The 13754-nt window shown below is 53.4% G+C and overlaps 3 protein-coding genes across 3 annotated transcripts; 1 reads left to right on the forward strand and 2 right to left on the reverse strand.

The window, feature by feature from the left end:
- Window positions 1-759: 759 nt before the first annotated feature.
- On the forward strand, window positions 760-2475 carry CTHT_0057770 (calcium/calmodulin-dependent protein kinase-like protein; the record flags this gene model as incomplete). The annotated part of the gene is made up of 6 exons (XM_006696034.1): window positions 760-766; window positions 955-1006; window positions 1093-1300; window positions 1380-1536; window positions 1604-1989; window positions 2044-2475. The coding sequence occupies 6 exons, from the start codon at window positions 760-762 to the stop codon at window positions 2473-2475; spliced, it is 1242 nt and encodes a 413-aa protein (XP_006696097.1).
- Window positions 2476-4297: 1822 nt separating this feature from the next.
- CTHT_0057780 (uncharacterized protein) lies at window positions 4298-5875 on the reverse strand (the record flags this gene model as incomplete). Its single annotated transcript, XM_006696035.1, has 1 exon — window positions 4298-5875. The coding sequence occupies one exon, from the start codon at window positions 5873-5875 to the stop codon at window positions 4298-4300; it is 1578 nt and encodes a 525-aa protein (XP_006696098.1).
- Window positions 5876-9992: 4117 nt separating this feature from the next.
- On the reverse strand, window positions 9993-12429 carry CTHT_0057790 (histidyl-tRNA synthetase-like protein; the record flags this gene model as incomplete). The annotated part of the gene is made up of 14 exons (XM_006696036.1): window positions 9993-10214; window positions 10278-10370; window positions 10423-10673; window positions 10723-11293; window positions 11385-11420; window positions 11476-11488; window positions 11555-11565; window positions 11628-11737; window positions 11791-11854; window positions 11925-11953; window positions 12088-12135; window positions 12189-12248; window positions 12315-12337; window positions 12398-12429. The coding sequence occupies 14 exons, from the start codon at window positions 12427-12429 to the stop codon at window positions 9993-9995; spliced, it is 1563 nt and encodes a 520-aa protein (XP_006696099.1).
- Between the last annotated feature and the right edge of the window lie 1325 nt (window positions 12430-13754).

Genomic DNA, 13754 nt, shown 5'->3' on the forward strand with positions numbered 1-13754 from the left:
CCCTCATCAGCCCAATGGCTCCAAGGCTTGGCCTGCCAAACACCCCTCTTTCAGGTCCCTGCCCCCTGAAGACCACTCAGCCCAGGCCCAGTCTCTTGCATCTCCGTCTGCGCTCTGCCTCTCGCAGCGCATTCCTTACTCAGCCCACGAAGCCCATCCATCCACTCATTCAATCACTTACTAACTCACGGGCCCACATGCAGCAGCACGAGTCTGCCTGAATCTCCAACTACCACGCATATCTTAGGTACTCTGTGTTAGGCAGAGTTCTACCCAAGGGACCTGCCAGCTCTCAAGCCTCCCCGTCCTGCTTGTCAGCTCTGTACCCAGCAGCACCGGCACTGCCCCGCTCTCCTTTTCCTCGACTTCCTGCTCGCTGTCACTGATCTGTCTTAGTTTTCCCGTTCCTCCACGCGACCGCAGCCAGCCCAACCTGACCACACCCGAGACTGCGGAACTATATCCGGCTGTGCCATAGCCTCCATAGCCTACCATCTCCCTACAGTCGTGTACATTGGCCGAAGGAATCGTCAGCGACCAGTTACCAGCGATTGGAAGACCTTCCAAGAAATCCAAGCCACCTGTCGGCAACGCCCTTGCCCACGCCCACGCCCTCTTCCTTCGCTGTCCCGGCTCCATCTTACATCTGCGCATCCGCATCTTACTTGAGGCTCGCAGCCTGTTCTGCTTGCATCTGCCGTTGCTTTTGAAGCTGCTACCTGCCACGGTGGTTCCGTCAGCTCCCAAAGCCTCGGCACCATGAGTTGTAAGTCGCCCTCGTTCCGGCACGCGATCTTGAACTTTGGTCTGTTGTCTTTTTCCTTCAACGGCCTGCCCGCCCCAGCCCAAACCCATCTGGGATCTGGACCGCTCTAGCCGACCGTCCTCCCTCCTGCCAGCTTTATGTTGCGCTTGCTGCGCGGAGACCCGAAGCTGATATGCGATTCCGTTTAGTCCAGAGCATGCTCAATCGTCTGCATGGGCAACCGGAGAGCTATGACAAGAAGTTCGTTGCACACCGTCTAGTCCCTCGCACGAGTGCGAGTGATTCCCCTCGGTGGCGCAGGGTAAGACTGACACACATCGATGCAGGTCAAAGTACAAGTTTGGCCGCACCTTGGGTGCCGGTACCTATGGCATGGTCCGGGAAGCCGATTCCCCCTACGGCCGTGTCGCCGTGAAGATCATCCTGAAGCGCAATGTTCGCGGCAACGAGCAAATGGTGCTCGACGAGCTGCATCTGCTGCAGACCCTGAACCATCCCCATATTGTCAAGTTTGTTGACTGGTTCGAGTCAAGGGTATGTTGCTGCTGGTCACTCGGTCTTTCTAAGTCTGGCCCAGCCGAAAGCTGACCGGAAACACCATTATCTCGTCTAGGACAAATATTACATTGTCACTCAACTTGCTACCGGTGGAGAGCTGTTTGACCGTATATGCGAGCGGGGCAAGTTCACTGAGAAAGACGCTTCTCAAACCATCAAGCAGATCCTTGAGGCCGTCGACTACCTGCACAAGCATAATGTCGTGCATCGTGGTATGATTATACTGGGCGTTGATCAGGCCCGTCCCGCTCCAACATGTGTATACTGACTCTTGTGAAGATCTCAAGCCCGAGAACCTTCTTTACCTGACTAGGGATGCCGACTCAGATCTCGTGCTGGCCGACTTTGGCATCGCAAAGATGCTCGGCCACAAGGATGAGCTGCTCACGACCATGGCAGGCTCGCTCGGCTATGCTGCTCCCGAGGTTATGATGCGCCAGGCCCATGGCAAGCCCGTTGACATGTGGTCGATGGGTATCATTACCTATGTCCTGCTTTGCGGCTACTCTCCGTTCCGTTCTGAGAACTTGCAGGACCTCATCGATGAGTGCAACGCCTGCAATGTTGTCTTCCATGAGCGGTATTGGCGTGACGTTAGCGACGATGCCAAGGACTTCATCCTTAAGCTTCTTCGCCCCAGGCCGGAGGATCGCTGGACCAGCGAAGTGAGTGCCTCTGCAATACCAGCTTCTTGCGGAGTTATGACTAACCCCTAACAGCAAGCCCTCCGACACCCCTGGCTGACCGGCAAGTCGGCCAGCGACCATAACCTGCTGCCCGAGATCCGCGCCTACCTTGCGCGTGCCCGCTTGCGCCGCGGCATCGAGATGGTCAAGCTGGCGAACCGCATCGAGGCGCTCAAGGCGCAGGAGGCCGACCCGGAGAACTCAGACATCCCGCAGGACGCGACCCTGGCAGCCGACCAGTCGCGTCTGAACCCCACTGGTGCTGTCGGCGCCGATGGCCAGCCTGAGGGCAGACGCCAGCTGTCTCGTGCCATTAAGAGCGCCATTTTCCGCGAGGTTGTCCTGGCAAAGGTGCGCGAGATGAAGCAGCAGGAAGAGACGCAGCGGAAGACGGAGGAGGCGGCTGCGCAGGCGCAAGCTGCGGCTGCTGCAGCAGAGGCAGCTCAGGCCCGAAGGATTCACTAAGGGGCCTGGTGCCAGCCCCCCCCCGGGGGGGGGGGGGGGAAGTGTGAGTAAGTGGGGAGGGGGGAGGGTTACCTCTGTCAACATGGTCTGTGTTAAGTGGGGATGGATAGGTGTCATCTTGGTTTTTGTCTTGGTGTCTTTTGGTTTGTTGGTCGTGATTCGAAGTCTCTGATGATGATACCATCGGAAAGGGTAGCTGCGGAGTCACTGCGTGCTACCAGAATAGGAATCTTGCACAATTGATGGGCCTCCCGATGGGAGTACAGATGTTGTTTCTGGGTCTTTCAGAAAGCGGTTCCTATGCAGCATGCAATGCTCCGTATGAATGAGGTCGTCGCCGTGGTTTTAATCTATGGAGCAGGGAGATCAAAGAAGGGCTTAACGATGGCAAGAGCGAACCAACTGGTTCGGAAGATCATTTCACAGTAGCAATGCATCTTCTGCTCTGGCGTATAACCATATTTACTTTACTTCTCCATCTATACCTATCTGTCAACGTTGAAAAAGTCTGCGCATGTGCCGTCACACTTCTTGACTGTCCTCCACGCATCCAGTGTCTTGCTGTGTTACACAGTCGGATCTCAATCCAGGTTGACCAGTCGCTTGTCTACTTTCCAAGTGCCTTCTTTTTTAAACGAAAGCGAAAAAGCATTATTTGCTCGATGTCTTCGGAAATTTGAATCTGCTTTGGGACGCGCTAGTGACGGACTACTGCTCCTCCTACCGTCGCTACTCCTGCAAAAACTATCATGACTCTAGCCAACATTCACTCAGTTAGTAATCTCGATTAGTATACATTGACATGGTGTACCAGACTATGAGTTGTTAGCACTGTTGTTCTCTAAATTACTAGAAGGACACCCCCCTTCGAATTCGAGTCTAGAAGTTAAAAGAACAAAGTCGGTAGTTGGTTCAATTTCGATGGAAACAGCCGATTCTAAAAGTGAGGACAAAGCCAGTCAGGTGTGAAAGTTAAGGAGTAAAGTCCGTTACTACTATTAAGAAACTTAGTTTAAGCCTTGAGAGATAATAGTCAGCCGAGCGAATATATTTGCTAAGTAGTAGCAGGAGGAGAAGTAAACACTACCATCGGAGTAGTCTGCCTGGGGATAATCTAGACGGTTGAGCTGAGTGAGTAAGGAATGACTAAGAGGCTGGCCACACAGGAGCTTGATTTCCACACTGGCGATGCCAAAAGGATCAGAAGCGCAAGATTGGAATCGCGTTGACAATCGAACATGATCGAATTGTCTTCTGTCTGTCTGATCTACTTGGTATGTACACTATACACACCATATAGGGTGCTTATACAGGAGAACCTATTCTATGTTAGGCTTCCGTCCCATCAATCCATCCGTCAATATACACTTCCTTGCTTCTTAGTACTATACTTGTCTGCATCCATTGTGATGCTTGGTGAGTGAAACAAATCAAAGACCGTCCGACCCGATAGAACCGAATATATACACGTCAAGTATGTTCACCCGTAAAACCCATACGCCCTTTAAAACCCAACATATGACTTCAAACAGAAAATTTGGGACACCCGTACACCCAAGTGACAAAGCCTCCTTGCATCTCGACGTTGTTCCCCTAGTTTTAAAGGGGCGAAGCAAAAACTAGAAACTCGAAAAAGAACCAATTGAACACCACCGCCTTCATGTCGAGAACAAGAAGTCAGAAACCGATTTTCGTACACAACACACCACTGCCGCCCCAGATAATTCAATAGAAAGTCGTAATTCGTAACCATTCGCTACCAGCCCATCTCTGATTACGGAACTGATGAGTTGGATGCAGAAGGGAAAACCCCCCTTTCCCCTCAAGACAGCTCCGCCATAACAGCCTCACACAACTCCTCATACCGCGATGCATCAAACCTCTTCCTTTGCCAACCACACCTCCTCAATTTCTCAATTCTCGCCTGCAAATCCGCCGACCTGGCACCTTCCCGACTCAGTGGGTTATGCCCCTGATGCATCATCGTCGCCATTGCCGTGCTACTTTGCGCCCGACGATGCATCGACGGCAGCCGTACCGGCCCCGATGATGTCGTTGACGAACCCGCGATATTAACAGGGGGCCGGAACTCGGGGATGGTAGGGGATGCTGGGGCCGGAGAAGGCGAAGAGCCCATCATGGACATGCGCTGGACGGAGTAGGAGAGGAGTTCATCGAGGGAGGCGGCGTGGCGGACGAGCTGGGAGCGCAACGAGGCGAGGTGCTCGCAGGCACGGTCGACGGAGCGGGCGACGGTTGGGGAGGGGGGAGGGGAGTAGTCGTCATCTTCGTCTTCTTCGTGGTCGTAATGTTGTTGATTACGATGATGCTGCTGTTGTTGTTGTTGTTGTTGTTGTTGTTGGTGATGGTGATGGTGGTGGTTATGCTCTTCTTCGGGCTCGTCTTCCTCAGGAATGGGAGTAATTGTGAATTGTGAGGTATAGGATTGTAATTGTTGGTGAGGGGACTGCTGCTGTGGCTGTTGCAGCGGGAGCTCAACCTCGTGAAACTTCTTCGGCGAGAGCGGGATCTCGGGAAGTTTTTGACGCGCAGCGCCAGCCTGGAAGTAGCTGTCGTCGAAGCCGAGAGTGGGGGAGTCCGGTCGGACCATGGGCTCGGGAGTGACGGGGTAGGATGTTTCGGACTCGGGCTCTGGCTCCTGGATATTCTGCTGCTGCTGTTGTTGCTGGCGAGGCAGCGAGAACGACACCTTCTTGGAGCGTTTCCTAGACGAGTTCTTCTCGTCGCACGAACAGATCGACTCAGTCGGCGACGAAACCTGTGTATCCGGGGTCCATGCGCGCGATGAGCTGACCGAACTGGACGGTGAGTGGCAGCTGGACGAGGCCCGAGATGACATGGCCGAGCCAGAACGGGCTTTCCTAATGATGGACTCTTCGGCCGAGCTGATGAGCGAGGAGGCGCGGTCGAAGTGTGTACGAGCTTGCTGCAGAAGAGTCGTCCGCAGAGCCGAGGTCGAGGGTAGAGCGCGAGCGCAGATCTCCATGGATGTCGCGGCATAGAAGTGCAGATAGATCAGGTAGACGGGCTCGACATCGGGCATATCCTTAACGCCCTCGAGCACCTCGAGGCAGCGAGCCGAGCAGGCACGGTAGCGCTTGCTGAAGTACTGGCGCTTCACCTGGGCGATGGTCTGCTTCCATTCCGTCACCGTCACTGGGATTGTTGGGACTGCATCGGTCAGAGGGGGCGGCGGGAGTGAGATGCGCTTCGACAATCTCTGTCGCGGGTACTGGCTGAAAGTTGGTGATGTTGGCGGCAAGCCGGGCGATCCGAGGCTGCTAGCGCTGGATGAGCGGCGCGAATGGCACGACTGCGAGGAGCCGATGTAGTTGTTGCGCGTGCTCGAGGCGAGCATCAAGGGGATGAGCCCGGCCATCTTGGATGACTGCCGACTGCTGCTGCTGTCGTCGTCGCTCTAAGGCTCGATCGGTCGACCAACGCAGTCTCTGGTTGCTGAGATTTCGTTGTCGGGGGGACGGGATCGGATGAAGAGGAGGACCTTGAGAGCTCAGGGAAGTTCCGGAAGTTGAGAAGACCCAGAGCTTTGGGATGGGATGAGATGGCGAATCGCCGATGAAACGAGCCACAGCCACAGGGCACGACGGACAGGTCACCCAAGAGCGATGTGGATGTGTGTGGATTATCGTTACGGAGCAGCTGGAGCAAGCATCAGCCCTGTCGGTGGGCAAATGAGCCTGATGTGCACTGGCGAGCCCTGGTGCTTCTCGAAAAGGGGGCACTCCCCAAAACGGCAACACAAGCAATTCGCTAAAGCAACGACGACACCAATGGCCGTGATCCGAAATGAACCCGATCCAGCAACCACACCTTTGGGATCGCCGGAACCTCAATTCTCAATTTCCCCTGTTCGTTCGTGCTTCCGGCTTCCGGGAGCGCGCGTTGGCGACTGGGGATGGTCTCTTTTTTTTATTTTTTTTTTAAAAAAAGTGCCAGAACACCGGGTCCCACGAATCCACGATCGGACGGTTTGATGGGGCTTTTTGCACAGTCACGACTCCGCACAGCAGCTGGCAACGGATGGAGACGGGGATAAAAATGGCAAAAGGTGAACGGGCACCGGATGATCGTGATCGCCGGGACTGGGACGAATGTTTGAGATTGCGGCTCTATTGCCAGCGACCTCGTTCGAGCGTTGGGATATTGGATGCGTTGCACGGCTGGTACCGGGTCTGCAGCGTGTCTTCCGACTCACGGGAGACTCGTGCAGAGCGTGTGCAGAACGTAGTGTCTCCGTGGATCTCACCCTAGGTTGATCCGGGAATATCAGACGTGCAAGCTTGCGGCGACAGGGTGACAGCAAGCAGTGATCGGGAAGCGTGTCGGATGAGCGCGGGGAGTTTGCGGGCGAGACACGGGCCGGAAAGCAGGCCAGGCTAGATGGAAACCCGGCCAGAATGGACGGCAGACGGGTATTTTGAGTCTTTGACGGGTGATGCTGTGCGATTACGCCGATACCCTCGAGAGGAAACGGACTTGCTCTCTGTGGGGAGAGAGGGTCAGAGGACAGATACGCGAGGGGATGCTGGTCTTCCAGGTTCCAAGCTGTTGGCAACTGACTGACTGACTGACTGAGCTGCTGTAAGAGTGGCGAGAGCCCGGAATCTGATATGCAGCCCAGTCCACGAGTGGTCTCAGGGACGCAGTAGTCAAGCACGTAGTCAACCTGTCTGTTGCCTTGCAGGTGCAGCAGACTTAGGCAAAAGCAAGGAAGCAGGGCAAGGCAGGGCAGTGTTGACGCCAGACGCTGTGGTGAGCCGTTGTTGCTGCGGAATGCTCTGCTGAGTTGGTGTTATTGCTGCTGTCGTTTGCAACCACAGACAAAGGAGAGTCAGGGCAACACGCCGAGCCGACGCCGAAAAGAGTGGAGATGGACGATGTGAGCGAGAGTGTGTGTAGAGTGATCACAAGAGAGTGTAAAATGTATGGATTAAAGTGTAGTGAGTTTCAGAAGAGAGTGTGGAAGATGGGATAAGGCAGCCAAGCACGGCGTCAACAACGGCTACGGAGACAGATTCCCACCGCGAGCCAGAAAGTTGGAAGAGAAAGTCAGGGCGATGAGGGTGGTGGGATGCAAAAAGCAAACTCGATTCCAAGTCCAACTGACGGGGACGTCTCCGACGCTTGGACCTGGGCCTGGGCTTCGATCTTACTCCGTAGTAGCAGCACGGCAACAACGCGCGCACACGCAGAACGCAGAAGGCAGAACACGCAGAGAGACACACAGCACGCAACACCGGCACCGGCAGCAAGTTGATAGAGGTGCAAGTCTCGCATTCGCAGCAGCAGGAGCAGCAGCAGGAGCAGCAGCAGGAGCAGCAGCAGGAGCAGCAGCCCAGCGATGAATTAACCATTCACAGTTCACCGTTGTGCAGGGCTCGCCCAACATCCCATGCCTGACCCCAGCCCGTTCTTTTTCCCATCGTTTTTTAGCTGCATGACGCCAGGACGCCATTGCTCACTGTTTTTTTTTTCGCCGCGTCGTCACCTTGTTGGTCAAAACCTGGCCCTGTCACTCCCGTCGTCACTCTTCTCCTCCCGGCCCCGGCTTCTCTCCCCCGGGACCCCTGGGCCTTGCCTCTGAGACCCTGTCGCGAAAAAAAAATTGATTGATCGTTGATTGGGACAGCGACACTGAGAGACAATTCCCATCGAAGAGGGTCGAATTCCCGGGTGACATCGGACAGTCTTTTTTTTTTTTTCAACGTTTTTTTCTCTCATTCTCATCCTCCACATCTGACTGCCCACGTTACGATCTCACTGCCGAAAATGACACCCACTGTGCCAGCGATGCCCCCGTCGATGAGAAGGACTGACGCAAGAGCTTGTGCAACCCCTGGCCTGATCCTGATGCAACCACGCTTCTGTGTTCCTGTGTCTGCTCCTGTTCCTGTTCGTTCTCCCCCATGCTCCTGCAGGTCCCTTCCCGGGTCGCGTCGGCCCCAACTCTCCCCTGCCCCAGGATAGGACCTCTCGAGCCCTCACTCGCTCGTTCTCGTCCCCACTTCCAAGACCCAGGAGCCGGGTCACGGTCATCGACCCTCATGCACGGTTCACTTTGCAACCCACGCCCCCACAGCACGACCGCTAATCCACTGCATGACTCGGACTAAACTCGAAGCAGCAAGGCACGTTTGTACACCCCTGCGTCCCTGGCCGGCCAGGAGCAGTGCGCTACGACCCTCAGGGAAAAGCGCCGAAAACGCAGGGGAATCACCTCAAGCTCACAAGCCCCACCGAAGGGAGTCGGCTGGTGGCCTAGGTCCCTTCACATCAACTTTGTGCTCCACCAACAGAAGCATCCAAGGTCTGGCCCTCCGCCAGGCTCTTCTCCGCCATCGTTGGCGTTGGCATCGTCGGTGATGGGCCAAATACAATGGCACCACACAGACCTCTTGTGCTTCAACGCCGCCTCGACGCCGTCGACGCCGTAGAGACTTGGCTTTGTGATCTCCTGCTGCTATCAGTCTGTGCGATGCTTCTGGGAAATTTCGAAAGCCCTTCGATGCAAACGATATCGCTAATAGCCTGGAGCCAATGGTCGTCATTGACAGCCACATCATTGCGCTATCATCTTCAGCAGATCTCCCGCGCAGCATATCGAAAATGGCGGGGAGCATCATGGCAATTTGGTGATAAGTATTGAGTCTATACACCAGACCAGGGAATCCCGCAAAGATACAGTATATCAAGATCAACCCATGACAGTGTTATCAACATCAACCGCTCCATACTGAGCAAGAATCCTAGGTAGCTTGCCAAGCTAAGAATGGCGGGCACGCGGGCAAGTCAACGACTAACACGACTGACTGACCGCCGGCATCAACTGCAACATCGCGAATGCAAAAGAGACGGGAAGAAGCTTTTTTTTTTTTTTCAACAAAGGCCTTGTCATATGTCCCGGTCGCCAACCGTAGAAGGGATTGTCAATGCTGCTAGCAGAAAACCTTTCAACTTTATGCGGTTTGTCAAGCCTCTTTCCCGCTTTGCTTACCATCGTCGCTGCGCGCTCTGGCATCGCCTACACCGCATTGACCGCTGCCAAGCCCGCACGGCGCCAGTGCCTGCGCAGACGGATGGTGAGGGGTTCAGAGAGATCTCGATGAGAATGCAGAAAGGTCCCGTGACATCATTAAGGACGCCTTTGGTCAATGTTCAAGGTTGGAAAGTAGGTAGGGTATCCTGTAGGTTGGGTAGATATTGCAACTCTATCTTTTTGGACGACGTTGTCTCTATATGCACGTTTCAACACTCTGAAACAGATTACCTACTTCTCGAGGTGGGGTGTCGAGACGTCAGAGCTATGAAAGCAGAAAGGTATAGTCTATGTGAGCGGGGTAGCCATTTGCCATTTTTGTCCATTCAACATATTCATCCTCTTCATCAACGTAAGGTGCGGGGGACCATCATCGTGATGACATCGTTGAGACGTTGGTAAGGCAGGCAAACGACCACTGGTAATGGTTCCAAGCCGTTTATGCAGAAGCTTGGGCTTCGTTATTGTCCTTCTCAACACCGTCGACAAGCTTGAGCTGGTCAGCCTGCTCTGCAAGCTGGTCGGCCTGCTGTTTCCTCGTGATCCGGAGCTTGACCTCCTCGACGAGGTTGTCAAGGCTAATGAGCTCGCCCTCCTTCAGTGGGTGACCGGCAGGAAGACCCATCTCCTTAATCTTGACCTTACCCTGGGCAAGTTCATCCTGAAAATGTAATGTTAATACGCTGCTGTGACAGATTCGAAATGATTAGGGGGGGGTCCTTACCTCACCCAAGATCAAAGCAAACGGCACACCACCATCCTCGGCTGCCTTGAACTGTGCCTGTAGCTTGGGCTTCACCTTGTAAAGGAACTCAGCCTAGCTAGATGTTAGCTTCGTGATACACGCCCCGAATGCGAGGCTTACTAACCTTAATGCCAGCATCCCAGAGCCGGGCACAGATCTGACTCCTCTCCTTCAGGAGACCAGTGAAGTCCTTGCCGCCACCAAACGCCATGACGAACACATCGACCTCGTTCTTCCTGCTCTTCTTGGTCTGGGAGGCCTTAATAATGGAGAAGATACGGTCGACGCCAAAGCTGATGCCAACGCAGGGAACCTGGGTCTTTCCAGAAAACATGCCGACGAGGTTGTCGTACCTGCCACCAGCCGCAATAGAGCCTGCTATATGTTAATGATATATCTAAATCCTAAGCAGAAAAAAACTCACCGATGCCAACGGTCGGGTCATCAGAGCGGTCCTCATCAGGGTCGCCCGACTTGCCGCCCTTCTTCTTGGCCACCTTCTCCTTGTTCTCTTTCGTAGCCGCAACGCTAGGCGCAGAGCCCTCGGTTACAACCTCATAAATGACACCCGTGTAGTAGTCCAAACCTCTTGCAAGGGAGAGATCAAAGGATACAGTGTGCAGGGCGTCGAAAGCCTCAAGGTAGGTGAAAAGCAGCTCCAGGTCTGCAAAGCCTTGCTGCATCGACGGGTTTGCCGAAAGCTCGGGGTCCTGCTTCAGCTTCTCCAGGAGATCCCGTTGCCCCTTCAGCACAACATACTGGCCAATCCTGTCAGCGACTTCCGGAGCCAGACCCTTCTCATCGACCATCTCTTTCCTGACGTCCTCCCATGGCATCTTGTCCAGCTTGTCAACAGCGGACGAGATCGGCCGGATGAGGTTGTCGGGCACACCGCAGACCTGGAAGAGTCCGTCGAGAATCTTGCGTGAGTTGAGCTTGATAGTGTACTTCCCCTTGAAACCAAGGGCATCGAACACTTCGTTGGCGATCCTGATCTGTCAATTTGTTAGCGGCTAATCAAAATGGCGCCGCACGAAACAGAATTATCGAGGGATTCGAAGCTTGTGTTATCGTGGCAAAACTTACAATCTCAGCATCTGGAATCATTGGGTCATAGACGCCCTAAACAAACGGTCAGTTCGTAAAGTCGGAGCTAACTTGTGGACCAAAATCTTACAGCAATATCAAAGCTAGAAAATTGTATTTAAGGTCAACATATCTTCATTTTTTGTTAAAAAAAACGCGTGGTGCCTTACTCGCATTGGTACTGTGCTTCGTTAGCATTTGTCATCAATTTCCTCGTGCTCCCCGGAAAAGGAGTATGCTTACGAACTCTCTCATCCGACCCTTTTTCACGGCCGGTTGATCGCGACGGTACACCTTAGCGATGTGGTACCGCTTGATCTGGGAGATATCCTTGTTCATGGCAAGATACCGAGCTGAAAAGCTGTTTTAGTATCGTGCATTCAGGGGTAGCGCTCATGTAGCATACCGAAGGGAACCGTGAGGTCATATCGCAGACTGCACAGCTCGCCGCCCTGATCGGCCAGGTCGTACTGTATTCATGATCGTGGTCAATCTATATCCGGTATTTCATGTCGCAGAGTCGGGTTGAAGGGCACCCACAATGAGCTTGCTGTCCTCGCCATATTTGCCTAGAAGTGGCCGTCAGTGGTGCCGTTGGAGGACGCAAAGAAGTTTGATTGCCAGCATACCCTGAAGAATCTCTACGTTTCGTTAACGAATATGCTCTTTAACGTTTGGAATGGGATCCTGAAGTAACACGTACCCTTCAGCTCAAAGACAGGAGTGTCAATAGTGACGCCGCCGTGGCGTTCTTTTAAGACCGTCAGCTTCTCTCCTCCCATGCCCAACTGTCAGACCACATACTGAAAACGTCGGTGATAGTCTTGAAGATCTTCTCCCTGAGGACCATGTCCTCACCGGACCCTGAGTGGAGGTTGCATTAGGTGAGTTCGAAATAGAGGTAATTGAAAGATTTGGCCGGCGCCGTACAATCTCTGGTTCCCTTAGGGGTCCTAAAATGGTCTCGTTAGCTGGGATCGTCGTATTGATCCATGATCTAGTTGGGAACACACTTGATCTCGAACTTCTGGGCCTTGGGAGCCATGGTGACTGTGATGGCGGGGTTCTGGTTCGGAGTTTGAGAGCAACCTGTGGGTGTCGAAGCTGCGAATTGACGTCGACTGACAGTGCCTGACCTGCAAGTTGCAGTAGGAAGAGTTGCCAATGCCGGGCTGAGCACTCGTTGGAGCCGAGCAGACCGGATAATGGCAAGTGTCCTCGAGGTCTGCATTCAAACACCAAAATGTGGGTGGGAGCCTATCGGACTATCGGGCTATCGGGCGGGGGGGGGGGTTGACTCAGTGTTTTGCCTCGCCGTTTTACGGCCGGCAAAACCTCTGCAATTGCTTGCTTCATGCGGGCCCCGCTGCAAGGCTGACACAAACCGGATAGTCCCTAACATCAGATTGGATGCCTTGCTTCTGGGGTGTCGTCTTGATAACCTTATCGCCACCTAAACCCCTACCCCACTATGATCATCATTCCAGCTTCATCCCATCTGTCGAAGCTTGATTTTCGTCAGATCCCTATTCCGCATGCTTGTTAAGGAATTTTGGCTATATCACTTTGTATCATTGGATTCATTGGGTTACTTTAGGACACACACAACTCCTCCAATAATCACTCACAGCTATGGTTTAACTGAGACAGCCAGATTCCCCCTCCGCTCCCCCAAATGCGGGACAAGACATTCTGCTTTCATGCTTAGGTAATCCGCCATCGAGATGCAAGGCCTCAGATTGTGACACAGAGCTGCAGCCTTCGTTCACAGGTAATAGTAATGCACATAGCAACATTCCGCTATACAGTTCAATCGGATCTATCATAGCAGGCACATGCGTGCAAGGTCAAGAACGTGCACTGAGCTCCATACTTTCCGGAATCGTTATATCTTCATCCGGGACATTCACTTTCATGCACCTGTCTTGGAAGAGATGCTATTATCAGAATCTTGGACTTAACATGAAATCCCCAAATCTCATGTAATCCGTAGACCATTCAAAGTACTCAATCATAGAGAACTTAGCTTAGCAAGTCACCACGGCACGCAATATATGTCACATGGACACGGCAGTCCAAGGAGAAGAAATATTCCTAACAGCCAACATATGGAACACCAGTGACACAAGAGTTGAGAAGGGCATATTTGATCGGTAGAGCCCGGGAAATATAAGGGGTGTCAAGAATGAGTTAGATAACCTTGCCAGGATGAGGAAAACTCCTTAAGATCCCAGGAGACCGCGAGGTATTCATAAGGGCAAAGGGATTTTATAAAAGGAGCTACTTGGACATGATGGATTTCTATTGGTTTTCCTCTCCCCAACACAAGGACACTGAGAACCAAGAAAGATTGATACACATAGCAATTGA

This window comes from Thermochaetoides thermophila (genome assembly GCF_000221225.1).
Source record: "Thermochaetoides thermophila DSM 1495 unplaced genomic scaffold scf7180000011820, whole genome shotgun sequence".
Lineage (NCBI taxonomy): Eukaryota > Fungi > Ascomycota > Sordariomycetes > Sordariales > Chaetomiaceae > Thermochaetoides > Thermochaetoides thermophila.